This window comes from Thermobia domestica, chromosome 5, assembly GCF_964235325.1.
Source record: "Thermobia domestica chromosome 5, izTheDome1.hap1.1, whole genome shotgun sequence".
In the NCBI taxonomy this organism is placed as follows: Eukaryota; Metazoa; Arthropoda; class Insecta; order Zygentoma; family Lepismatidae; genus Thermobia; species Thermobia domestica.
The window spans coordinates 199,051,620-199,079,258 of NC_137458.1; the positions used below are offsets into that span (position 1 = coordinate 199,051,620).

At 35.4% G+C, this 27,639-nt stretch overlaps 2 protein-coding genes across 2 annotated transcripts; both read right to left on the reverse strand.

Annotated features, from left to right (window-relative positions):
- Positions 1 to 924: 924 nt before the first annotated feature.
- On the reverse strand, positions 925 to 9,808 carry LOC145684755 (uncharacterized). The gene is made up of 4 exons (XM_081757127.1): positions 8,169 to 9,808; positions 5,267 to 5,443; positions 3,949 to 4,044; positions 925 to 1,060 (listed from the first exon to the last, which is right to left on the reverse strand). Exons 1-3 carry the CDS (start codon positions 8,490 to 8,492, stop codon positions 4,000 to 4,002), a joined length of 546 nt encoding a protein of 181 aa, XP_081613253.1. The 5' UTR covers positions 8,493 to 9,808; the 3' UTR covers positions 925 to 1,060; positions 3,949 to 3,999.
- A 3,932-nt stretch (positions 9,809 to 13,740) lies between these two features.
- LOC145686339 (uncharacterized) lies at positions 13,741 to 27,541 on the reverse strand. The gene is made up of 4 exons (XM_081759564.1): positions 24,849 to 27,541; positions 23,385 to 23,544; positions 19,879 to 20,064; positions 13,741 to 13,877 (listed from the first exon to the last, which is right to left on the reverse strand). Exons 1-4 carry the CDS (start codon positions 25,104 to 25,106, stop codon positions 13,822 to 13,824), a joined length of 660 nt encoding a protein of 219 aa, XP_081615690.1. The 5' UTR covers positions 25,107 to 27,541; the 3' UTR covers positions 13,741 to 13,821.
- Positions 27,542 to 27,639: the final 98 nt, after the last annotated feature.

Below are 27,639 nucleotides of genomic sequence, written 5' to 3' on the forward strand. Positions count from 1 at the left end.
TAAGATGTTCATGACCACGAATCAAATCTCTTCTTACATTTTCGTTATTTCAGAGTAAAGGTTTAGTACCTACTTGCGTTGGTTTTGTCAATTTACTTAATAAAATATGAAATACGATATACAGTATTTTAACTTAAAAATATAGTATCCTATTAGTTATATAACCTTTCGTGAAACAAAGTGTTGGAAACAACCAGGAAAACTAAGATTGATATACAAATATTCAAATCATGTCTTGCCCCCCACTTTTAACGTCCAATCGCCGCCACTGCAGATCAGCATCCAATTAGTTTACCATTAACCACAGTTTGATGTTGAAGTTGAGCGTACCGTTTCAGCACGAAGCTTTAAATGAGACACTGACCTGTAGAATCCGCAGTAATGCGTTCAGTGTTTGTAAGGTCTTCCACTGAGAATCAACCACGACCCTAGGCGCAGCAAAGACGTACACCACTAGACAAACTTTTAAATTATCAGATTTCAGGAGAGAAATATAAATTAAATCCTAGAACCACTGCTACACAGGGTGCGAAATACTGAAGATGGCCATTCCCACACTTCAAAATTTTGGAAGAAAATTCATCCTCAATAATTTACTGGCGAGATATGGTGACACTGACACTGTCAGAAGTATACAAAATATTTACAGTAAATCTGTGCAGTTAGTGGACAACCTAGAAGTTAAGCATTATCCCTAATCTTACATAGTTCAATAATTTTGGATGTTCAATATATGAAATCTTCATTTCAAAACTTTCCAGTGCATTTTTTTTTACTTATTTATCCACTCTTCTCTCTCCCCGATAATAACTGTTATTATTTCGCATCCTGCTGCTACATAATTGAAATAAATTATCCCTACATTCTACGCAATAACTGATATAAGGTTTCATGAAAACAATCAACTCGTATTACAATGTTATTTATTGAACTTATTTACATTTTTTGTATTATTTCTAACTTATTTCCTTAATTGGGTTCTTCAACTTCAACGGTGTCACCTTCCACTACAGGTTTTGAATCTCTTCGTTCTCTTCAAAATAACGATCATAAATACGTACTGAAAAACATGTAATTGATTGCACAGTTAAAAGAAAACATTCATATTGTTTACCTTATAAATACGCTTTCATTAAAATACATTATTATTCTTTGAAGTAAGTGCCACACAAGGCAACAGAGTCTGACACTCGTTTCTCAGATCTGGTGATCCATGGCTTGGAAGCACTCCAAATATGATCTCTATAGCATTACGGTAGAATTTTTATAGTGAATTCATATTCCCTAATCGAGCTCACCTATTCAGATGTTAGATTTGCACTGTGACACTTCTTATTCAAAGTGTCTTGACTGTCAAATACAATATAATTCATTTTCCCATACTGAAAATTAATAAAGTAATTTTAAACACTACTATACACAAACATTACGCAAACACTATTTCGGTTCAGTGGAATCCCTTATATTCTACATTTTACGTTTTACAGCCTTATTCGATTAAATTTTGACGATCACTCATAAGAAACACTTGAAAGGAAAGAATCGCGTTTGTTACAATTACAACATACTCTCCCATAGTCTGATATTTAGTCGTCTCGGGATCGCACGGATATGTCTGGGTCATACAGGATCAGGGATCTGACTACTTCGTGATCACGAGTCACGAAGTATGTGACCCGTTTCATCACTGGTACCACTGCATGGTATTTATTCACTTTACCTATTTCAATGTTCTAGTGCCAGTAAATTTTCAGTAGAAGTTTTTTCCTAGCTGAAAACGTGCATTGTTCTGTGAGAGCATCAATTGAGATAAATCCAGAAAATGTAATATTGACTCACTCGGTACTGTTGTATAAGTACGGCGTTACGAAAAACAAACGAAGTGATCACTGATATAAGAAATCACTGAGGGATGGAAGAACAAATATTTACTTATTTCTTTAATTTTCTCTCCATGCCTTGTATGAAATGCAATCTGATCTCACGATTCACAGGAAAGATAGGCCATAAGTGTGTGAACCTCTATACCTTGTATTCTTCACGGAGCAACACAAATGATAGATGATGACCTACAAGGCGTTATCCTGCGTAATGTACAACAGAACGCATGGGAAAGTGTAGTTCGCAATTTACAGAAAAAGCGTAAGAATTTACTAAAATAGGTACCGTGTACACGGACAACTTCGTACCATTTTGCAACGAGTTTGGAACATACTTTAGAGGTTCAATGAAATATTTCTCTTTAAATATATATATATAAAAAAGTTACTGGTGACTAATACGTAAGGAGGTGTTGAGCAACAATTCTCTGGATTTATTTGTGACAGTAAAACAAACGGATTTCAATCCTGAGCCTTACAGCGGAGGAATACATCTTTGCAACGTTTCATTCTTTCAAAACACAGCAATCACTGATAGGAAGACATGCATATTGCCTTCATCATACATATCAAATGAAGAAGGGATGACTCATTACCGTAACTGTAACACTAAGTTTATTTGACCCATATTCATGGAACGTCGTGTCGGAATCATTAGCGTCGTTTCACAATTCATTATAGAGAAGTAATAAATACTCCTGCGACCTATTGACCTAGTTCTTTATATCCCATCTTTGAAAGCAGAAACATTTCTCAGTGTACATGGCACAAAGCAGGCAAATCACTTCATTTACTTCAATCCAGTCAAATTCTGAATGCATTTTAAGACCTATGTCTCCCTATTTATTTATATATATATAAATTTTGTATTGGTAATTTGTTGTTGAGTGTTTACGCATACGCATACTTTGGCGTGCTCCATCCTATTGAAATCTTTTTGACTTTGGGGGAAAAAACTACTCTTACTTTTTTTTAAAATTTATTTTTTATTACTGCCACTGCTGAATGAAGTCTTTATCATGTGGATAAAACATTAACCTTTATTTCTTCTTCAATTTTGGGGTTCATTACTTCCTTTTCGTACTGAATGAAGTCTTATCTTCCGGGAAACTCGGAAATGTCTTTGTAACAGAGAAATGTGCATTTACTATTATTTTGTCTTTTAACAAAACTTTCTAACTGCTGAAGTCTTTATCTTCTAGGAAAAAAAACTGTTTCTTGATTAGTTTTAATGTTATTTTACTTCTTTTCTATCTCCTGAATAAAACCATATCTTTTGAGAAGGAAAAAACTACAATACCATTCTGTATCTTAATTAATTATAGTGCTTTATTGCTTGTTTCTATACTAAACGAAATAATCTTATCATCTGAAAGATTCTGCAATTACATATTTCTCTATTACAATGGCATTGCAGAGTTTTCCAGAATGTAAGATGCTTTCATTTAGTATAGAAAAGAAGTAATTAACTCTAATCAATCAAGAAAGAGGGTGGTATTGTAGTTTTTCTCTCAAGAGATGAGTTCGTTCAGTAGATAGAAAAGATGTAAAATAACTCTAAAATTAGTCAAGACAAAAAGAGGTTAGTTGCTTTCTGTTTTTCATGCAGCAGGTAGGAAATGTTTTTAGAAGGCAAATATAACAGAAAGTGCCTATCTCTCTATTACTGTGACATCGCAGTTTTCAAAAAATGAAATTTCCTTCAGTATAGAAAAGAAGTAATCAACACCAAAATTAATCAAGGAATAAACGTTAGTCTTAAAAAAATTCATCAGCAGATAGGAGTAATCAAAAAATAAAATTAAACTAACAGAGGTACTTTCTTCCAGAAGACAAGAAAATAAAAATGTAAACAGTAATGAATCTCGATTTTAGTTAAAATTTCCACCCTCCGAGGAAAGTAACAGGCAAGTTGCTAAATTATAAGGGATAATAAAATAATAAGTACATACAAGGTAAACATTTTATCTTATTTCACTAAGTTGAAGATCCCTAGCTTATTTAGTGATGGTAAGAACTTTCCGATCTCTCTCGTGATTTTAAGGAAAATAGGTAAAACTATACTTACCTACGCAGTAGTCTAGGCTTCGCTGCTGCAGCCAAAGACCCAATACTTCCTTCACCGTTTCTTCTGTTGCGTCGGTGTACATCTTACGAACAGCAGCTGAAAAGAAAGATAGAATTTCAAGCAAATACTAGCGATTTTTATTCTTTAAAAAAGTCATTTGAAATAAATTTTCCTCTTAAATAGCTTTAGGGAATTATGGTATGGTTTGTAAACGTGGATACCTAGAGCTGAAACTAATTCCTATATTATTTTTCAAGTCACCTAAGCTAGACCCCTATTTTGAGATTTTTATGTAAGGGTACTATAGAAAGTTATCTTTCACCGCACTTTTGGTATATTATATAATGGAAAAGTTACATTTTTCTATACAAGTGTAACAAGACTTTCTTCCGGTGCCCTTAGTGGTGATATGGTTTTGAGTCAACGTTTCAAGTCACTTTAAATAACACTAAAAACATTAGGTTTTGGCTAACTTCGTTGTCACGAAAAATTGAAAGACGAAGACGACAGAAAGACGAAAGTTTGACTATTCGCCGTCTTGAAAGCCTGCAACTTTTCTCTTTTTATACTGGAATTATGTTAACTTCGAAAGCTATATTCTTCTAGTGTTTTATCTGCGTTCTAGTGTTAGACAAAGAGCTCTGAAATTTTGCACCTTTAAAATATCGACAGGGGACACAGTTTGGCATACTATGTAATACTACGAGACTAACAGTGTTGCCAACCCAACAAAGTTATATTCTTTCAAAGTTACATTCGTGTGGTAGACAGTATCAAATTTACAGGTATACACGAAAAGTCTGGTGCAAAATTATACTTCACATAGTGATTCCTACACTGTACTTCAATTTAAATTCGTTGACACTATTGACTTTATTTAGCCCTGGAATCATTCCTACCTTAGAATTTTATTTGGTTTTAGGTTTTCCGTACACCTTACAAATTGTTTTTGAATGCTTTTTCAAGCAAAGATTTGTTTAAATGTGTACTTTGCTAGTAAAGCTTTGTTTACAACATAGAGTGTTGGATTAGTTATTGAATTTCCTATATATTCTACACAGATTTTATATTCAGCCAGTAAGGGTGAACACATTTACATATTATACTACTTGACAGTAAAAGCATCCTAAAATACTCAAAGCATACTTTATTCATGAAGAATTACTTCTGATTGCTTGGGACATACTAATATGAGAACACACGTCCAGTACGAGAGAAATACGACTTAGTAATTAGCAAACTGGAATTTTGTATGGTTACTAGCATAAATAAATAAATGAAGTTAAATATTTCAGTACAACTTTTCAAATCAACTTACTGTGGATCTTTTTGCACATTTGGGTGGACCCAAAGGTGTGCTTTTTTGCTTCATGATCCTTGGTTTCCTGCCAGAGTAGGAGAATTCCATTGCGAGCTTGTCGCACAAAGTTCTTCTTATTGCATTGTGAGCGAAACCTTTTAAATCCTTACCACCAATTGACAGTAATACTTTTATCTGAAAAAAAGGAAATTATTTAGATCTAATGCATGCTGAAATCGAAAAGAAAAACAATATATATAAGGGTCCGTATTATGTTTTTCTACCAGTGGAAAAAAATTAACGAAGCATGAATGAAACTAGATTAATTTTTAAATACCGTAATGTGAAGTATGAAAAAATGGGCGTGGAGTTCTGAGTTTCATGGAAGGCCGTATCAAATGGGCTAAGTGACTAACAAAAACTGTTTGCCTGGAATTTATTTGGTAACTTTCAGCTTTATATCGGAATTGCGGTTATTTAAAAGGACCATTGTCCGTTTGAATTAGAAAAAATACTATATATATATATATATATATATATGTGTGTGTGTGTGTGTGTGTTTGTGTGTGTGTGTGTGTGTGCGTGCGTGTATGTATATGGAAATTACATACACTTCCAAAAGTAACAAGAAACAGTGGGTTAATCAGTGCTGCCAACAAGTAGTGTCAGAAAATAGCTAAATGACCCACAGAAACTAGCTAAAAATGGTTCAACTTACCTTAAATTATAGGTAACAGAATTTAGGAACAAAGAAAGTAAAAATTTGGTACTTTTTGTCTACTAGTTTACAAAGATGTTCTAATATTATTTATCTTCTGATATCCTCAAATCAAACAGTTTCACAATATAATTTGTTCCTTCATTGACTAGAAGTAATAAAATCTCTAGTCTAAAATCGATTTTCAAATTCAAATGCTGGGTATGTCTTGATAACACTATTGATCTATCACAAAAATATATACATACACATGCACGCATCTTAACAAGAAAAACCCAACCCAAACTAAAAATACACTAGAAACTAATCAAACAACTGACTATGGAGAAACAGATTCAGGAATCCCAATTTACCGTGACGTATAGGTGAGACTGATTAAAGATATCTAATCTACTGTGACAATGTAAGTGCTGTTGTAAACAGAAGAATTAGAAAAATACCAAGATAAACTAATTTTCTTTTAGGTTTTTCATATGTTCTAAAACAATTGACTGCAAAAGATTTAATTGCCGCCTAAATGACTATATTAGCAAGTATGAATGGCAAGTAGACCAAAATTCAGCGGTGGCTGGTACTATATGTTGCATGGTTGTGCAACCGGATATTTTTTAATACTAAAATTATTTTTAAGTATTAATGTAGTGTATCAGTAAAAAATAAAACCTCTGCTCTTGAGCGCAAAAACAGTATTGATGCATTTCTGAAAAAAGTAAATTAAAAAACGGAAAGAGAGAGAGAGAGATTTACATTTCCGGTGGCAGCGAACGTTGCCACTGGAAGCAGTAATATCGAGCATATGGCAGCAAGCTCCTATCTGTTAACATGGGGAAGTGGATTTATTCTTGCATCGCTCCTATCTTCCCGTATAGCTTTCTTGCGGTTGCCTTTCTTCCGCAACTGGCAAATTCCTCCGCTTAGCAGCGCTTGACTCAATTCATAGGGTGAGGGAGATACAGATGCTTGGAGAAAATAAGTTATTCACAAAACAAACGCGCAAAGAACAAATATAAGTCTGGTGGTAGTAGGGACGAATCCAAGCTGAAAGTTTGGGGGGTGGTCGTTCGAAGTCAATAGATTTTATTTCACATTTATAATACAAAAGTGAAAATTCTTGGGATAAGATTTATTTTTAAAAAAACTCTATTCTGGGGGGGGGGGATCGATCGAGTCTCGAAGAAGAAAATGTCTTACTACTGGTCTAATTCCTAGCTCTGTGTCTTTCGTGCACATGATTCTTTGTTCGATTTCCGGCGGAGAGCATAAATTAATATCAAATCATTCACTTCCAATACTCATCTGTCTTCTTTAGCCTAATTTGCTGGAATGTTAAACTTTTTTTTTCATTTTCGAAGGAAAACATCTTAGATTTCATGCTTCTTTACAGACAAAAATACGTGGTTTCTGAAAATAGACTTTTTGTACCGTATATTTATATAAAGAAATGCTAACAAAATGCATATTGTCGGAGGAGAGAGGTGTTTCTGTACCCTAAAGAAAATAAAGCGGAAAATATTTGCGGTAGCGATGCTTTCTATTCAGAGAAACTTGGCGAGCAGCATTTCAGATTTCAATAAAGTCATGGAAAATTTGAAGCCCAAAAGATCGAAGAAAGACCTTTCATTCTAAAATAATGCATAGATTATATAATTAAATAATTTTGTTTAACTGCATGCATGCAATTTTCTTGCTTTTTTTTCTTCTTTTCGGATTAACGCCATCATTCATGGCTTACAGCACATACTATATATTCGATTTATCTCGTGTTCAATAACATGAGTGTAGAGGTTTTGTATATAAATAGTGTATAAACGTACATTGATAGTGGTTGTTTGAAAAAAAGAAAATAGCTTATATATTAAATCAATATTAGAGAAACAATTTAATCAATAATATATAAATAGAGCTTAAGAGACTTTCCTCTTCATATTTCCTGAATATTTTTTGGGGGGAGGGGAACACTTGCGCGTACCTACATACCTTTGATATTGCAACATTGCAACCAGTGCTTATACAGACTACGATCCCATACAGTCAAAATTATAGTCCATAGCTAATGCACATGATAATGGCTAAATTGGCCAAAATGGAGTTGATGCTAACATTTAGTCAAAAAAGAGATGTTCCAAAAAGACGTAAATTAAAAGATATAACAAAGATTTGAAACCTGCTTCATAACTTGTACAGTTTTGATAGGACACTTACATATTTCTTTCCGAAGTTAGGATCTTCAAGCTTTCTCTCAAATGTTTGAAAATTATCCAACGTTCGCAGAGGCAGAAGGCCAAGAAGTTCGGATTCTTCGTTTATGAACTCTGCTTTCACACTCACATCATTACTTAGAAGTGTGTCGACTTTCTTCTCGACGGAAGATACTCTTTCACTAAGGTCAGCTAAAGTAGATTGCATTTGGCCAAATACCATTCTGATATCTGCAATAAATTTTAGGAAATATTGTTTTGAAGGTGTTAATATAACTAGAAAATATACTATTTCACAAATCATTGAAACAATAAAATGTACATTCATGTCTAAAATGATTGTCGCATATCTATAACTGTCTTCTTGTAAGAATATAATTTGATAATGATTTTACAGGATACTTTTAATACCGATACTATGTGTATAATCGAGAAATGTATATTTGTAGAAAATTTTATAGGGAAAGAATTATAAGCACGTAAATTAGGATGAGTAAAACAAATGGACAAGAAAGTTTTATTTTCGTTTTATTATTCTTATTTACTGCTCTTTTGACATGAAATTTGCCACATACATGTCTTTGCCGATTATGCACATACCAACATTATAAGAAATACAGGGCGAATTCGTTATCAAATTTTATTCGTAAAACAACATATTTATAGACATGCGACAATAATTTTGGACATGAGTGTACGTTTGTAGTGGACAAACACCGTGTGCGTGGGTTTTCTCAGGGTTCTATCGTTCCTCTCCACTTTCTTCACTCCATCATTTAATTCATTCTCATCATCACCGTCTCCTTTAGGCTGCCCCGCATAACCGTGAGACAAAACTCAAAGATTTTATTTTAATATGATTTCGCTGTTCATTTAATCAGAAATCTTGGGGGGGGAGTGGGGAACAATTAGGAAGACGTGTGTAGAAGACCACTACGTTGGAGAATTACGACCAGGTCATTAGAGTATGACGTCATTCATCAGCACTGCGGAAGGAAAGGGTTGATTGCTCAGAGGTAGAACGTAGCCTTTTGGTGCGACGGATCTTTGGTTCAATCTCCGGCCTCATGAGTTTATGATGGACAATATCATATTAATGAGGGTTTTCCCGTTCTCATGCCACTAATTCCTTCATAATCATTCACTATCATTAGTCATCCGTGTATCTTAACATTAACCCTAGGAAGACTAAACTATAATTGGTCAGGTGAAAGACTAAGGGGGGCAATTTTGATCGCGGTTGTAAATTCCCATTTTAACCCTACTAATGTATTTTAAAGTTATTTAATGGCTGCTACTAATAAATGTGAGTTGTAAAATTATTTTAAGACTTGTGAAATTTTATTTTAATAGGAAATATTACAAATATAAGTCCCAGTACAGACTACTACCGCATTTGGTTAGCAGACATGAAGTAGCTTTAAATACATTAGCCTGTGTAGACAAGTTACTATACTAAACCTGAGAGTATTAAGTTTGCTCAATGTATAAAAGTAGATTATGTTAATTTAGTCATCCATTCAAAGAATAGATAAGTTTACAATGATCCTTTTAAAGTAAAACTGTACTTCTCTTAACACTTCTAAGTTGCTAAAAAAATGTATTTAGTCACCTGCGCTATTAAAAAAAAACCTACCACAATAATGTGCTTTCTACCCTAGTAGCAAAATCGATTGGCCCAACGTTGGGAAAATGGTGGTAGTGCGACATACAAACGGTGGCCCAACGTCATCTTTGGCCGCTTTGGCAATTAATTCCCACCCAAACCATTTCCCACTTATTCCCCAACCAAAAGAAGGGTGGGCCTTCGTTTACCCAACCAATTCCCAACCATCTCCCAACGTTGGGCCAACTAAACCCCAACAACCTTGAGAATGTTGGGCCTACATTCACCCAACCAAATCCCACCAGTTTCCCTACGTTACACCAACTAAACCTCGACGTTGAATGGTGGTTCTCCATCCAAACGCTGACGTTTACCCAACCAAATCTAGCATTATTCCCTGACGTTCCCGGACGTGTCCTTGCGACGGATGGGGTAGGGTGGTGATGCATTCGGTTTGGCACCTTTGACTTTTTATATGGTATTCCTGAGATATTCGGATATTATTTATTTACACAGTTATTATTCATATATAATGACGCAGATATGATCAAGTGTATTTGCGTTATTACTATATAAATAATAACTCATGCCTAAATAAATAACAGATCTGAGTATCAGGAATACCATGTAAAAAGTAAAATGTGTCGAACCGAATGCATCTCCACCCTACCTCATCCGCAGCGAAGACACGTTAGGGAACGTCAGGGAATTATGCTACATTTGGTTGCGCACACGACAGCATTGGATGATGAACTACCATTCAACGTAGAGGTTTGGCTGGGCTAACTTCGGAAGACTGAAAATATGGATTATTGAATGTGTGAAGCAGTCTGAGATTCGACTCGCTCAGCATTTGTATTGTGTGTTGGTCTCACGACAACTTTCGAACATCTGAACCGACTCAAATGAAACTTTTAATGATTATTTATTCGTTCAAAGTACATACCAAGTTCATTGGAGAGGAAAATTGGGCAAGAGGGAGGGGGTAAAGCCCCCTACATGTGCAAAAATGTAGGAAAACACTAAAGAGGAATACTTACATGTTGGATCAGGATGCGACGTCTTCCGATTGTACATTTATACTAGTACTAAACAATAAACTCCATGGTTCTGGATAATCAATAACCATTAAAACGCTCTGGAAAACCATTAACCATTAAATAACCATCAGTTGATAAGATCTGCTGTCAACAGTCTTTTCTCAATGTTTGCGTCTGATAAAGAGGACGTTAGGTCCTTGAAACTGTAACGTATAGTTATTAATATAATTCATTTTGTTCTGTTCAGAACTGCGTTTTAATGCATACTAGTACTAACCAAGCATATTATTGAAAAATAAAAATCAATAGACAAACAGCCAAATAACAAACACGCATTATACCCATTAGAGATTAAGGAACTTTTCCTTGCTATCTTATATACCAATCCACAATACTACTGCAATAACAAAGTAATTGAAAAAAGAGATCAGTATTAATTAATGAAATAAATTAAACACTGTTCTTAAGTTTCCACTACATAATTTTTATTATAATTGCAAGTTGCAAAATCATTTGTTTTACATTACAATCTTCTTACATTTAAAAAAGTACAATAACAAATAGTACAATAAAAGTACAATAGTAAATAATTTTGAAGTTGCAAACAAAATTTTGGTAACTGTTCATTGTAAACAACAATGAGATATGCATATTAAATCTGGATCCATGTTGAAATCCCAGCATTATTTCACATATGTGTACGAGCTTATGAAAGGGGACCAGCCGGTGGGTTAATGATAGAAGTAAATCTGTGCATGAAAATGGCATATTTTGAAGCACTATACAATTCTTTTTTTGTTAATGTTACAATTATACTCAGATAGCGTAGATCAGTTATTACTTCTACTACATATGAAGAAATTTTACAGCACCATCGCCTCATATACGTATAAAATAGACTTTTTTGAATGCGATTATATATATATATATATATATATATATATATACAACACGTCTGAGTGTCTACTTTCTAAATGCATGCACCCATACATATGTTGTAACATTACAAGAAAAACGTTGAGATGTGTAACTGGCTAGTAAACCTATATATTTCATAATTTCTTAACATACACAACTTAATATTCTGATCAGATAAAACAAGTAAATGCCTTTTTATCTTATAAATCCAAGAAAGCAAACAAATTTAAAAAAAAAAAAAAAAAGCTACACCATAGGAAAAGACAAGTAGACCTAACAGTGCGAATGGAAATTCAAAGAGTCATTAAACGTTCGATTCGATTTTATAAGGCACAGGATGATGATTTGGATAAAACATACCTACTGTTTCCCTTCCCCCCGGCCTGTGTACGTACAGCTTAAAGTTCAATAAACGTTGCTTTCTTTCTAAAATTAAGAGGCCCCGTCACGGCGAAATCAAAATATCGCTGATTTTACAGTAATTATGATATCTTCAAACAGATAAAAGTAATCGAAAAGTGGAACAAGAGCTCGCTACACAATATTATTTTACATGAGATACCGTTATCACGACTCACTTATCTGCTTTCGATTTCTAGCCATTTAAAGAATCGGCACTTATTTTTGCGTTTACAAATGGCTGCAAACGCAAAGCTACTAGGTGATTCGTGATAACGGTATCTAATGCAAAATAATATTGTCTAGGGCGCTCTTGTTCCACATTTCGATTCTTTTATCTATTTGAAGATATCACATAATTACTGTAAAATTAGCGGTATTTTAATTTCGCTGTGACGGGGCCTCTTAAAAGTATACTTCATCACAAAGTCAACACTCGAAAAGTAGGGACTATAGAAAATAAAAATATCTCAATAAAGAAATTAGGGTGACTTCCGATTTTTACACCAAGCCTCCGCAAGTGCAGACATTATAATTTTGAAGTAGAAAATGTGTGATTGGACCAATAATCGAACCTGAGACCTTAGGCTCATCATGCTTATGTGCTAACTCACTGCGTCACCCAGTCGATCTAACTCCCAACCACACAATTTCAACTATTGAGGACGGTGTTGTAATTTTTTCAGACCACATGGAGTGTACTGCAACTTCGTTGAGTTTGGACTACCCCAGTGTCTGCTGGGAAGTCCAATCACAACAGAAAGTTGTGGTATCCTGACTCTGCATATACCGTAGTCTGAAAAAAAAAAAGAACACCGTACTCAAAAGTGTAAATTGTGTGACTGGAAAATGGATCGACTGGGTGGCGAAGTTGGTTAGCACACAGGCGCGATAAACCTAAGGACCTGGGTTTGATCTCGAGTCCTGTCACACATTTTTCACTTTTAAAATTAATAATAATGTCCACTTGAAAAACTGGTGTTTTATCACTGCCTGATCCACAATTCCCATTAAAGGCCAAAAACATTTGGTTGAATTCGAATGTAAAGGTAAACCATCCACATTATTTGTAATAGTTACCAAACATGTTCCCTCATTTTCTACCAACAACTTGGAATTTACAAATGGATAAATACATGGAATCAAACCTGATGACTTTTTCTTCACAATATTATGTTCTACGCCAAAGTATTTAAATAGACCCCCTGCACGTGTATCTACATTGGAGCAAGACGGTGTATGTAATAGAGTTCGTGCGTCTAAAGGAAGTTGAGGGAAATATTGGTTTAAAATATGTAACAGATTGGTAGTGGCTGTATTAGTTATGTTATATTCCTTTGCCCACTGCACCAACTTCACTTCCAAAGAATCAGGAACTTCACCATGTGAACTATCACTCCACATTCCAAAATCACTAGAATTATCATATTTACTGGATACCTCTGAAATGTCGAGGTCACTGACACGTAGAACTTGATTATCATTTCTGCACGAAGTTTCATTCGCATTGTTATCTGAATCTAGTTTATTAGTTTTCTTTATTTCTTGTCCTATTACTTCTGCAGAGAGAAATTTGTATTCATTAACAATTTCTTCATACTCCTTTTGAATCTTGCGGCGCTTAGATCTCGCAGAATCTCCAAAGTTTTCTTTTTCCACTGTTTCCTCCATTTTTCAACTATTTAGCTGTCCTTTTAAAATCGAAGAATTGGATGTAGGTTCAGTAGCTGGCCTCTCATCCCAACCAGAACTGCAAATAAAAGTTAAGTAGCTTATTAGCACAAACAATCCCCTCCAATGCAACGTAATATATATTTCATATGTACAAAGTGAAAACAGCCGAACTTAATTTATAAAATATAATTTAAATACATTTGTAGTTCGCGATTTTCTAAAGTAAACAAATAAAGGTCCATTCTACCACTACTGGTTTAGCATTTGCAAATTCTGTGCTTCGCGAATGTCAATACTGGGTAGAAATTTTCATGTACACCTCAGATGAATACTGGAATAAAACTTTCAAAACAGACCCTACCAGAGCCCTTTGTCCTTCCGACTTGTGCCATATACACTTAACACCTTAAAACCTATCGAAATAAATAATGAAGTGGAAAAAATATTTTTAAAACTTCATTTGGCAGTTCTTTTATTTCAATCCTTTTTAAATAACATTTTTCTCTTGTAATAAGTGTTGCGAACCAGGGTTGGCAAAAAACGTTTTCTTACAAAAAATAAAAAGTCAACCTGTTTCTGTGATTGATTTGAAAAAAATACGTATGGACAGAAATAAATTAACTTGGCCTTCACGTATTTCCAGCAATGGGGTTATAAAGGACAAGATCTACAACTCCTATACGAAGTATATTCGGGAATCGAAATAGTACTTTGCGTATAGAGTTGTGCGGTTCTATTAGTGTATTTTTTAGACCAGGAAATTCCCGTCATAATCATGCCTGCGTTATTATTTATCAACAATATTAACAAGTATGTAACGTCATTTTAGTGACATTGTATTATAATCAATACGCTAGAAATGACGTTTATAAAAGTAATGAATGGCTGAATTTTAAAATAAGAATTTAACCCAACACAGGGTTCTTACAAATTACTTTTATCATTTTCCCTGATTTCCAGGTGCAAGATCACCTATTTTCCCTGACCCGCGGCATTTAATAACATAATGGTGTACTGATGATGAATGCCCGTAAAAACTAAATAAAGACTTGGGGCAGTGATTCTCAACCTGTGTGCTGCCAAAGATCAAGAACTTTCCGTTTGTAACACTATACAGTAGACACAGAGCCATACAAAAGGCTAACAATAGTAGACTAGTGTAAGTTATCCAAGGAATTGCCTTTTGAGCTAGTGAAGAGACTTTATAATACATCTTCAAATAATATTATACACTAACGTTATATTTCTTTATATAAAACACTGAAAGATTAGCCATCCTTCTGCACAACGAGCAGCTGTAACTTAAGAATTCTTTAAAAAAAATGGCAATAAATTGATTCTATAAATTTCGAAAAAAAAATAAGCGCTCCTAAAAGTTTAGTAAACAAACCAAAAAAAAAAAAAAACGATACTTTAATGGAATTTCTCAATATTTCTTTGAATTCAATAAAATGAAAAATAAAACAATGAGAAACTTTTCAAAATAATGTGTAAATGTATATGCAACTGTGAGAATGCAAGTTGTGAATTTTCCACCAACAAACGCAAAAATATTTGAAAGTTTAACATAATGAAAGTTATGACGAGCGAACATTACAGCTGCCCATACCAATTCCTACCGATTTTTTTTTCAGTTATTGCAATAGATCCTACTTGGTATCACAACAAAACAAATTTATTGTTATACATATTATACAACATATTAAAAGATAAAGAGAATTTTAGGAATGAACCCCCCTCAAAAAAAAAAAAAAATGCAGCAAAAGATAGCGATCTTGGCCGATAATTAGTTTTCGGATCAGGAGCTACAAAATTTTTGAACGGCACCTCATTTTTTTTTTTTTTTTAACGGAATAAGCTCATACAGAGTTAAGTGATAATTTTCGATTCATTTATCTATTGTGAAGACATTACAGAAAAACGGTGAAATTAGCGGCAGGTTAATGTTAAACGCACTAAAATTATTACTTAAATAGGGTGAGTTCGCCAATAGTCGACCGCTGAAAAAAAATATTACTTCTGAACACTTATAAAACGTGATGATTTCATAATATTTGACAAAAGTGAATTGTTTGCTTCATTTGGGTTCTTTTGTACCATGCCGTGTGTTAACTGCTCACTTTTAAAATTTTTCAGTGACATAAAAATACGTTTTACGAAAACTTATCAAAATTTCCACTTGTCGACCATCGTCATTCAGTAGTCGACCGCATTCATGCTATTAGTCGACCGCGCGCAATTTCTATCATTTCTATCGCTTAGAAGTAATTGATTGCGTTAGATGATGTTTGGGAATTGTATTATTCGTGAGATTTGAACTTGACAAACGATGATACAGATTTTATCTAATTTTCTTAAAGTTTTACTCCTTAGTGGTTATAAATTAAGGGACTAGGCTATTAGGGTTTGATACATAGCTACTTTATTTGGAATAATGGATTTGAATATTAAATGGTTCTTCCACGTGAAACAAGATTTCTCTCCTGCGTTATATGCACACGTTATCTTATCACTTATTATAGCTTTACAAATTCTAAACAAAGTACGACCCTAGTAGCAAGAAAGCTTTTGGCCAGTTGGCTCGTCCTTCGCTTTTGACTTTCTACGCTTGCACTTGAAACGCATGCTTTCATACAATCTGCCTTTCGTTGTACTTGCAACGATGCTTTAGACACTTCGAAGAGCGTCATAGTCACTGTCCGTTCATTGGTTATAGACTTGATTTGTAAAATGCTTGCGTCAAGCTTGAATGGAACACTGAATGCAAGGTTGCCCCCATGTAACTTCGTTACTGGAACCCAGCTTGCGGCATGCTTGCACGTTTTCCAATCAAGCTGGATGCAAGCTTGACCGACTTGTAATTCAAGCTTACAGCAAGCGGTTTCCAAGTTATCTCCACTACCAGGGGAGTCACTATTAAAAAAAATCCTACGTGATCACGTTTCCCCCGTGTGAACTAGATTTCTCTCCCGTGTTAGGTTTCTCTCCTGTGTTACTTGAGCACACCGAGTTATCTTCTCACATATGATAAGGTTTCTCTTCTGCGTTACTTGAGCACATTGAGTTATCTTTTCATGTAATAACAGTAAGTTCCTCATTATTTGTTCAAATAATTTATATGGTACACTCTGCACACATGAACAGCTTATCTGCGAGATTTTCCCATGCATAGCCAGCGGTACATCGAAAATGGAACCATTTATCACATTCATCGCAACCCACTAGTTTATTCTCACTTTCCAAAGCAAAATCGTTAATTATCACTCCACATCCTCTGCATATGGCTCTATTGTCATAGTAAATTACATAATTTTTATTGTGATGTTCTACAACAGCAGTTGTTCTACAGTTTTTCTTCGAACTTTTCTGAGGATTTTCCGTCTTGTTGCTCTTTTTTGCCGTTCTTTAATCTCTGTTGCGTTTCTTTCCCTCCTCTAGTTTCTTATGTTTTTATTGTTTTTCAGTCGGTACTCGGCGATATTATTCTGAGCTAATTGCAAGCGGTATCTTCTCTACCTTCCTCTTAGGTTTTTTGACTGGACTCTTGGGCCAGAACAAATGCTTTTTAAAAGTTGCCGTTATATATTGATTGGTCTGATAATTTTAGGTGTTGCGATATTCTTCTGACTTGATTCACTTAGTCCAGCAACAATCTCGCTTTTAATGTCCTTTGTTTGTTGCTATGCTTCTGGTATATAAACCAGAGCATATAGGATGTTCTTTGGGAGAATAAGTATCTTGCTGAATATCCTTCATAAGTTCAGTTCATTCAGTGGAGTTGATGTGTTACCTTTTTTCTCATTTGATGGCACAAATTCTGGAATAGAAACTTCCTTTCTCAGAATAATTAAAGGTCTCTCTGATTCTGTTGTCGAAGCAGACATACAACTGATTCTTCGTTTGGCACAATACTGATTTCCTCTTTCTTCTGTACTGCAATCGTGTCTGATTCCCAGGTTTCGTTGGTAGAATAGATGCTATATTCACTATTTTCAGTTGTTACACTTGGATTGGCTTCAGCAGTCAATGACTGGAGAAGGCCATTTAGTAAATCCTGATTAACTGTAAGAGTAGATTGAGGCAAGTATTCATTGTTATCATCAAATACAGGGATTTCACCAACTACAACTTCGTCATCTACTGGTAAGCTGGCATTTTTATCATCAGTTTGTAGTGTTTCGTCCATCGGCTCTTCTACTGGAAGTTTCAAAACTTCAAGGTCTGTGCTGAAGTTAACCGCAGCCTTTTGAAGTTCATCCTTGTACACAGTAATAACTTTTCTTGCAGTAAGAAAATCTTCTTCACTAACGTTTAGCTGAGTGGAAGTACTCTTTGATTTTGCATACAATCTTGATGCATTTTGTGTACTCAACGGCACCAGGATTGAAATGATACAGTCCACATTTGCGAAATACATTATTGTTGACGGTGTAGCTGCTGTTACTAGGACCTCTGCAATAAGTGGTGCAAACTGAACTCTTGTAACGGAAGATAAATTATGTTCCGATAGATAGCTGCGGACAACGAATTTTCAATTTGTTTTTAACGCCTTGAAGACGGATACATCGCATGGTTGCAAGATATGCGTTGCATGAGGGTACAGGGCATACAATATGTTCTCGTTGTTGTCAGAAAATTTGTTTACTTCATAAGTTAAGTAAGTTTTGTGACCGTCGATGAAAAGTATTACAAGCTTACGTACATCGTAATCTAATAGCCATTTATTGAAACCATTGACGACCCACTCAAAGAATGTCTCGCTAATCATCCAGCCAGATTCGGATCGTTCTACCACAATCGACGAGGGAATATTGGAGACAATGGGCCTTATGCAGAGTTGTTTTGACGTATCATTAGAGTCATACTAAAGGCCAGACTACTGCAGGGAACACATGTTAGTCGAACGCTTTAGTACTGCACTAATCACGCGTCATAATGACTCTGAATAAGGCCCAATATCTCTGAGTACTCGTGACTTGTATGGATAAACAATCGTGGGAGCAACTGTTTCTCCCGAAGCACTAAACGTCCCTAGAAAAGTAAGCGTTTAACTTTTCTTTATCTTGAACCTCATAAATATTCTTCCCGCTCTTTGATCCCAAAATTTTCCCGGATGATGGGCACAATTGAAAAGAAGATTCATACGCGTTCAAAATTCTACGTGCATCTTCTAGAATGAAAAGATTGTTCGTACTGGCGAGGTAAGTCTTAAGATCATGGCACGCGTGCTAGCCATTAGATCAGCTAGGAGGGCTTCTTGTTCTTGTGTTTAAAAAAATGGTTCCCCATTGAAATAGATTGTCAGAAAAAGAAACTTTCAAGTAATGTTACTGAACAAATTCTAGTCAGCAAAACGCAAAACACAGTATGAAACAGTGTGGTCGACAGCTGGCAAGAAATATTCCAATAGTCGACCAACATGAGGAATAGGCGGTCGATTTTTAGAATATGTCACGAAATTGAAAATTTTATACATGCATGTTGAAAAAGAGGCCTTAATACCGTACAAGGAATAATTTGAAGCAATTTGGCGCACTCTCAAATAATCCAATAATCGACCACCCTTGGTCGACAATTGGTTTGTATGGGGAAGGAAAATTGCCAAATTTCGACCACATTTTAACGCGTATTTTTTCATTTAATACTTTCCAGTTATTGACAAATTATGCTGGTACAGCTTCTAGACTAACTTAGTTATGTAACTAAAACATTTCTTACCTCACGTACTATCTATATCCTCAGAAAAATGAAAACAACAGGAACACAAGATTCTCATTACACGCTGTCGTAAAGTGCGCACTTCACTCGTAATTCTACAGATACGTTGAAATTTATTGGTCGAAGACGACCAGCTAAACAAGGGAGAGTTAAACAATGAATGTCATTGGTAGTATACGATGCAAGCTTTATCATGAATAATTTTTCGCTTCAAAAGACCATCAGGTATATTTTATATAGACAATAGTACGCAAAAATGGTCGACTATTGGATGGAGGTCGACTAGTGGCGAACTCACCCTAATATTAACTTAAATCTATCCATCTTAAATACAATTACTTTACATCGAAATAACTTACCGAAAAAATGCTTCTTTTTCTGCCTTTTTAAAAATGTATTAGTTGTTTCTTCAGATTCCCCACTCGCAGAGGATGGTCGTCTTCGTTCCCGCCCACCGTCTCTGTTGATGAAGTACTTAAACCAATTCCTTATGTGCATTTCTATTTGATCATCGGTTGCTGATGGTATTACCCGCCGAACGCCATCTGGAATGATTACAAAGTTTCAATGTAATTAACATGTATAACGCAATGTATAGAACACTTATGAATTAAAAAGTACAATCGTTCACTGTTAAATTACTCGGAATATTCTGAAGAGAATTCAATTTTAATGTTTCGTAGCCAAGTGAACATTAGGGTCGAAGGTCGTCACACCTGAGATCTGGCGTCCCTTTCCATTCAGATGCGATATCACTTGCCTCTTTGGGACTGAGAAAACCCGCCAAAAAACTCAGTCAGGATGATTACCGACATTGGTATCCTGACCTTCGAAGTAGGAAGTAAAAGTTTTACTGCCATTCTCCTATAAACAGTACTAAATGGTCACAAACACGAATGACGTGTTAATGTTCCGATCCTTGTAACCAGATCCGATTTCGGTCCATACGCTTGCAATCACTCGGATATTTCCTATACCAACTAGCCTGTATTGATTGTACCATCTCGACGTTTGATCCATGGTAGTGGAGGATATTACTGAAGTAAGATTTTTCCAGTCCCTACAAACAACAATCAACACTACAGTCACTGACATAAACACATTCTCTCTTGCTATTTATGGATGGAAGATTTCATCCATGAATAACGTAAGACATAATGTGTTTTGTCTGTTTGGTGGGAGTTTCGCGTCCCTTTTCAGAAGCGAGGCTATATAGAGACACAACCTAAATTTTAAGGTGGGATCTGAACGACTACTCGAGTTGCTATCCGAGGCATTAGGTTCCCAGGTGAATTTGAACCTGCGACCACGCGCACTGAAGGCGAGCGCTGTAACCGTAACGATGGCTACGGGGGAACCCGAGAGAGAGAGAGAGAGAGTTTTATATCACTGAGTGTGGTGTTACTTGGTTTTTAGAAGGACTGCTAAAAAAATCTTACTTCAATAAATTCCTTCTCAATATTTTAATTTTGTAAGGTTCTCTTCAATCAATAAACAAATAAATGTGATTTAGTGGTTAGTCTGCAGTTTCATTCGAATCCAAAAAAAGTAAAAAAATCTTCATCCATGCATAACAAAATGATACAGCGTTCTATGTCAGTGAGTGCAGTATTAGTTGTTTACAGAGTTTGGAAAAAATCTTACTTCAATAATATTCTTCCCAACCATGGACTAAATGTTGAGATGGTACCGTGAACCCAAGTTAACTGTTGCTATACGGAACATCCGAGTAATTTAAAATTAATGGACCAAAATTGGATCTGAGAAACCTGTAATTTATTTTCGAGAGAAAATTGGCTATTCCCTGTAACGTATAGCGAATTAAATGAAAATGAGATCTTTCAGTTTTACGTCCCACGGTTATGACGGTTAGGCAAAAGGAGACGATGATGATGAGAAATGAATAAAATGGTGGAATGAAAAAAGTGGGAGGAAACGGGCGAATCCCGAAAAAAAACATGAGTACGGTGTTTGTCCACCACAAAGTTCACACAGCGCAAGCTGGGATCGAACCACTATAGCGAATTAAAATGCTGTGTGGTCGAATGATGGGGACTAATGTTAAACTTCGCTCTATGCTTAAAAGTTCCCTTGAAGCATTTTGGCTGGGAAAAAAAAATTGATATAGAAGTGTAATAAGGGGCCGCGGTGACTCAGTGGTAGAGCGTTCACCTCTGGTGTTTGGGGTCTCGGTATCAAACCCTGCTCCCGCCAAGCGAACTTTGTGGTGGACAAACACCGTGTGCGTGGGTTTTCTCGGGGTTCTCCCGTTTCCTCCCACTGTCTTCATTCCACCATTTTCATTCATCTCTCATCATCACCGTCTCCTTTAGACTAACCGGCATAACCGTGGGACGTAAAACTTAAAGAAGTGTAATAAATATCATAGGCTTTCACACTAACGTGCGTTATTCAGGATTCTTTTTCTGACATGCAACGAATAACTTGAATACAGAACATTTATCTTTAGAACAGACTTGAAAAGAAAGAAAGTGAAGAGAGAGGACATAGTCGAAGTAGTAATGCAACTTACTGTCAATAATCTATTGCAGCATGGAGAACAAGGATAATGCCGATAAGGTAATGAGTCTGTTAAACAAATCTACTATACTTACTAAAACACTCACATTTGGTAATCTCACTTCTATTTGGAAGCAACAGTTCACGATATGTGAATTTTGGACATCGTTTAAAACTTATTTCAAATTTTTTGACATTTAAATAAAATAAAATAAATAAATAAATAAAAATAAAAAAATATAAAAAGAAAATTCAAAATTCTCTGTATTGGGGGAAAGAAAAATTCTTATAAAGCTAAATAATAATAGTAATAACAGTAAAATTAACTATTTTTTTTCAAATTGTTAATTGTAAAAATTCTACATGTATGCAGGCCGAGGCAAAAGTCTGGACATGTCATATTTTCAACATTGCTGGAGAAATCGGGCAATACCTTACGATGGAGTAATAATAACATGAGGACCGAACGCCTTATGACGACCATGTTGAAGGTAGTCACTGTGCGTTTTGTCGACACTTTTAATAAACGGTTTTATAATAATTAGCTTGGGACCAGTTTGTCCTAATATGGCGTAGAAAACAAATTTTATGTCACCTGCGAGCAAATTTGATTCATTAAGTTTTACTATGAAAGCTAGAAAGTAGCTGTGTAAGGTTACGTTATTTTGCATGTAATCCAGCTAGGCACTCTCATTGCATGACCGCACAGAAACTGTCTTGGTAAATACTAGTAGCAACAACTGAGTGATAAGCCAGATAAATAAAAGATCATTCATTTAGTTCTTGCCCAAGATACCGACAGGTCAAATATTAGAAAATCTAAGCAGTGACAAAAGCCAACGAGGAAACTATAACGAAATTTAAGCCGTCATTTCGAAGTGGGGCATCTTGACTTTTCCCAAGTTTACAGGAGAGCGATTTAAAGTTCTACGGGAAATTTGCTTTTTAAATCTTTATATCGCCGGAACTATAATGAAGTGAGATACTGCATTTTAACAGTTGATAGAACACGTGGAAGTCATAATAGAAAAACGCACTTTTTTTCAAGTTATGCCCCTTTGCGTTTTCACCCCTGAATTTGTAAAGCGTACAAGTTGTGTTTCGCGCATATTATCAGAGGAAACGAGCATCAATGAATAGTAAGTAAATCCTATAGGTCTGTTATCCACGAATGAAACCTACACAAGATTCAGTCACAACAATAACGCACATATGAACCTCAGATCGCGGGAGGAAGTAGGGGAAGGTGGCATTTTGCTCAATGTACTTGACAGGAGTGGTGACTGTCCAAAATTTGTCCTCAAACAAAGTGCATATTAGACAGGAGTTTCCAATCAAAGCATACCTTTCAGTATTTGCATTATTCTCAGGGTTCTTAGTGCTTCTTTACCCTTTCTACCGGTCCAGTTGAATTTCTTTGCTGCGTCGTTACTGAATACTTTTTCTAACATTCGTCTCACTAACTTCTCAACACTTTTACCACCCAAGGTACTCAAAGCTATTTGCTGTAAGCAAATATAATAAAAGCAGTTATAATTATACATATTACCAATACACTAGTTGTTACTAACGAATAGCCACTAAAAATATCAATTTTTTTCCTTGCCTAGCATAGAAACGAAGAAAACTAGAAGTAATCGATGAAAGGGTTCCAGCTCGTTTGGCAAAATCAAATTTCCTGACTTTTACAGGTTCTTAAATACTACTACTTAGAGATGTTTCGATAGAATATATTTGTACCAGTGCACAGAGCAATACAATTTGCACACGAAAAAACGGAAACAGAACATTTTTAATATGAAACATCCCGTAACAACTAGCCGGATAAGGCAAACAGTAAAATATGCTATTATTTCCAAACATGAAAATAATGACGAACCGAATTTTAAAAGCATAATGAAGCATAAAGAACATACTGTGCAAATAACGAATAATTTTCGGAAAGTGGAATGCCCCTTTAACTGAAAGTGACATACCGTTTAATAATTCTTGTACCCAAGATTTACAATGAAAAATACTTAAAATGTGTAGCAAATATACAATGAAAAATTTATTTCTCTTTAATCATTTCGCCAACACTGAATATATAATTGTTTTCTTATGATTCAAAAACAAAGGAAGAAGGGATGCTACTTCAGGGATATTTCCATTGCATTGTGTATAACATTTTGTTTATAATCTAGATACAACACACGTTACATAACAGCTTAAGATGCGGGAAAATGTTTAAGTTATGACAATTTTCTATAGGCAGTCTTAAAATTCTCCTGGTGGGAAAACCCTGAAAGTCCCTGTTAGGATGGCGGAGCCGAACTTGAGCCCAAAATACAACGAACGCAAATCCAAGTCTCTATAAAATAAATATGCCCTATAGGCTTCATTAGGTTATGTATACTGGAACGAAGTTATTCATAATTGCTTCCGCGGTTGTGAATATTCATATTACAACAACTGAGACATTCATAGAAACAGATGCCGAATGTTTCTACCACACACGCCCCAACAGACACGTTAAGGTCGTTGACTGCTCTGTAGCGGCTTAATATATGAACAATTTATGTGGCATGTTATATAGATTCATACTAGGAGAGACGCCAATTGCTGGTATGAACAAGTTTATTTCTATCATAGTTGCTGCATTATCAATGTTCGAAACTACAAAGGAAATTATGACCCACTTTGTTTATTCAGTTTCAACTTGCCACGTGTCATTGAACAAATGCAAGATACCTAATGGGAAGTATCACCCCGTATAATATAAAAATACGGAAATTACGGTTTAAAATACTACAGTGAGCTCAAAACCTACCAAACTTGTAGCATTATTTTCATTGTGTGCCCATTCTTCCAGTGATTTAACCGACGATACCGTTTCACAGGGTAGAGTCAGACCGTCGGGTAATACCAGTGGTTGCAAAATTCCCGGTGAACGTAAATTTCCGTGGACGTATTCCAGTATGCGTGACTGGGTTTCTTCTATGCGTTCCAGACGTCCCTTAGTGTTCGCCAAATGCTTAGCAATAACCGTGAAACCTGCGGGACATATGAAGTATAACCTGTATTGCATATATAATAACTTTTAAGAAATAGAAAGAAAGAAAAAAAGAAATATAGAAGGAAAATAACTTTAAACTTTTTTTTTTTTTTTTTTTGCAACATTACGATTTCGAATGCTCATAATTTCGGCATTTTTTGTTTAAGAATGTTAACCCTTGTGTATTACCAAGAACACTTTTACACAGGAATTACATGGGGTCTTCTAGAATCCCACCTAAATTATGTTCTTTACGCAGAACCATCAAAGAGACAACTTAAATATTTAGTATGCATCTTTAGCATACACTCGAGATAGTCTGCAAGAAAAGATGAACTGTAATCTCACTTGTTTAACAGCTGTAACATGAGAAACAAATCTGGGGTTCCAAAAGACCCCATGGTAGTACACAAGAGTTAAAAATAGTACTACTAATAATTTCTGAACTTTGTTTTCAGAATTTTATTCATTTATTAATAAATATTTGCACCAGTTCAGTTTCATAGACGGTACAAAACCAACCAACCATTTCTGCTTTCAAAGATATAGTAGTTAATGGGTGAAGGAGTTTACTTCTGCAAGCCTCAAATGCATTCATTGCAACATATTTTGAATATACAATTCTAGGATATACTCATTTATATGCCTGCTTTCAAAACCCGATATTATGATACTGATCTTACAGTTTGGGTATTTTAATTTCTCCTCTCAGCCGTTCAGTCCAGCTTATCTACTGACCGCAAACATGCTCTGCACCACGCGGGAGTTTGGTGCAGGGTGAAAAATACTAACTTTTTCTTTTAAACAGTGTTATCTTTAATTTAATAATTTCTTTCGCTTTGGATAATACATCTTGAGACCTGAGAAAAACATTGGGAATTAGAGTTAAATGTTAATTAGCTATGAATTTTCATAGCAAATTTCCTAATTGGGATTAAATTTCGAATTGATTCCCAAGCTTTAACTGACTGCAATCCCAAACACTTTTTCATATGCATTGAGGAAAAAGTATATCAACATTCAACAAAATGATACATATGTGTGTGTGTGTAAAATCGGCCGGTTCAGAACTAGTTTACGGCATGAGATGCATAAATTTCGACTCAAGTTATGTAAAATGCACAAGGTTTTCAACCTTGGGTGCAGATGGGGGGGGGGGGAGGAACACCCGAAATACGTCCCTGAAGTTTGCATTGTTCTCCTCTTTCTACTTTTAACAAAAATTGTTGTGTTCAGTACTCTATATCTTTGCGAAGTTTGAACAATGCAGACTCGTTGTTTAAAAAAAAACAATAGTAGGCGTATTTCCGCCATTAAATCAAAAAAAGTGTGCCTTTGCGCCAAATATCACAGTTCCTTCCACGTACAGATACAGTGCTACTTAAAAACACAATAAATAGCCAACAACCAGGCCTAGCATATATTTCGCGGTTCCACTCGAGCAGAATGTTTTACCAAAAAGAAAATTTATAGCTATATACGATGTGAAACATCTTTTGTGAAAGAATGGAAGTGTGAATGTAAGAAATTACTGTCAGTGCACAGCATATTTAAATGAATTTTGAGTGAGTGAAAGTGTGCGTCTCCACTATCCACGTTTATGCGTACACCCTCCGTCGCTTACGCGCCTGCCCCATACGGACGCACCCCCTCGCTTTCGCTCGCGCCTCCCTGCTCTGACTCAGACAGCATTCGTGTTTCTTAGTGGCCACCTAGTACAAGTTAGTTCGTGTTTTATGCATTGTAATTTGTGTGAGGGATAACGTCCCTCGGTGTCGCAGAGTTGGCGAGCACACTATTCACGGAAATTATCTTCTAAAATATAAAATTGCATATTTTATCTCAAATAGGCTATAAGCATAATCTGCACTTTAATTTGTTCTATAATTATCTCAAGCTAAGAAAAGTTTTTTTTTTTTTTTATCCATTCAGTGCATTCTAAAGTTTATAAAGGTCTTATGTTGAATGCTGTTGAGTACGTTAACGTGAAAGCATCTAATTCGCCCAATGAAAGTCCAAAATCTGATAAAAATCACTTTCAATATGATCGCCTTAGTTGTACCAATAAAAGTATTAACAAAAATCTCAAAAACCCAGGTGGGTTTTTTTCAAGTGGGTCCAACCCGAAAAAACCCGGTGGGTTTTATCGGGCTGGGCCCACTTGGGCAAACCCTGAGAACCTCACTTAATGCCTGCTCTGCTAAAATAAATACAAAGCCCTAACATAACTTGAAAATGTAGGAAACGTGTCAAAATTTGGTAGAATCGTGTGCTCGAGTAATGCCCATTTCAGTACATAAAAACAAAAATCTCCTAACTGATACACACTGTTCCTCTGAAAACCAAAACTAATTGTTCAATTTATTCGGCAAAGTTTCTGAAATTGGTTGGGACTTTGGCAATTCACCCAAAATCTAAGTACAAGGGTCATATGTCAAAGTTTATTGCATGCTGTTTTCAGTACATTTTGGCACTATTTCCCCTTTTTCAAGTGACTGGAGAATCGTTACTAATGCATAAACTTATACAAAGTCAAAGCATTATGTCATTCTTGGGTAGAAGAGTA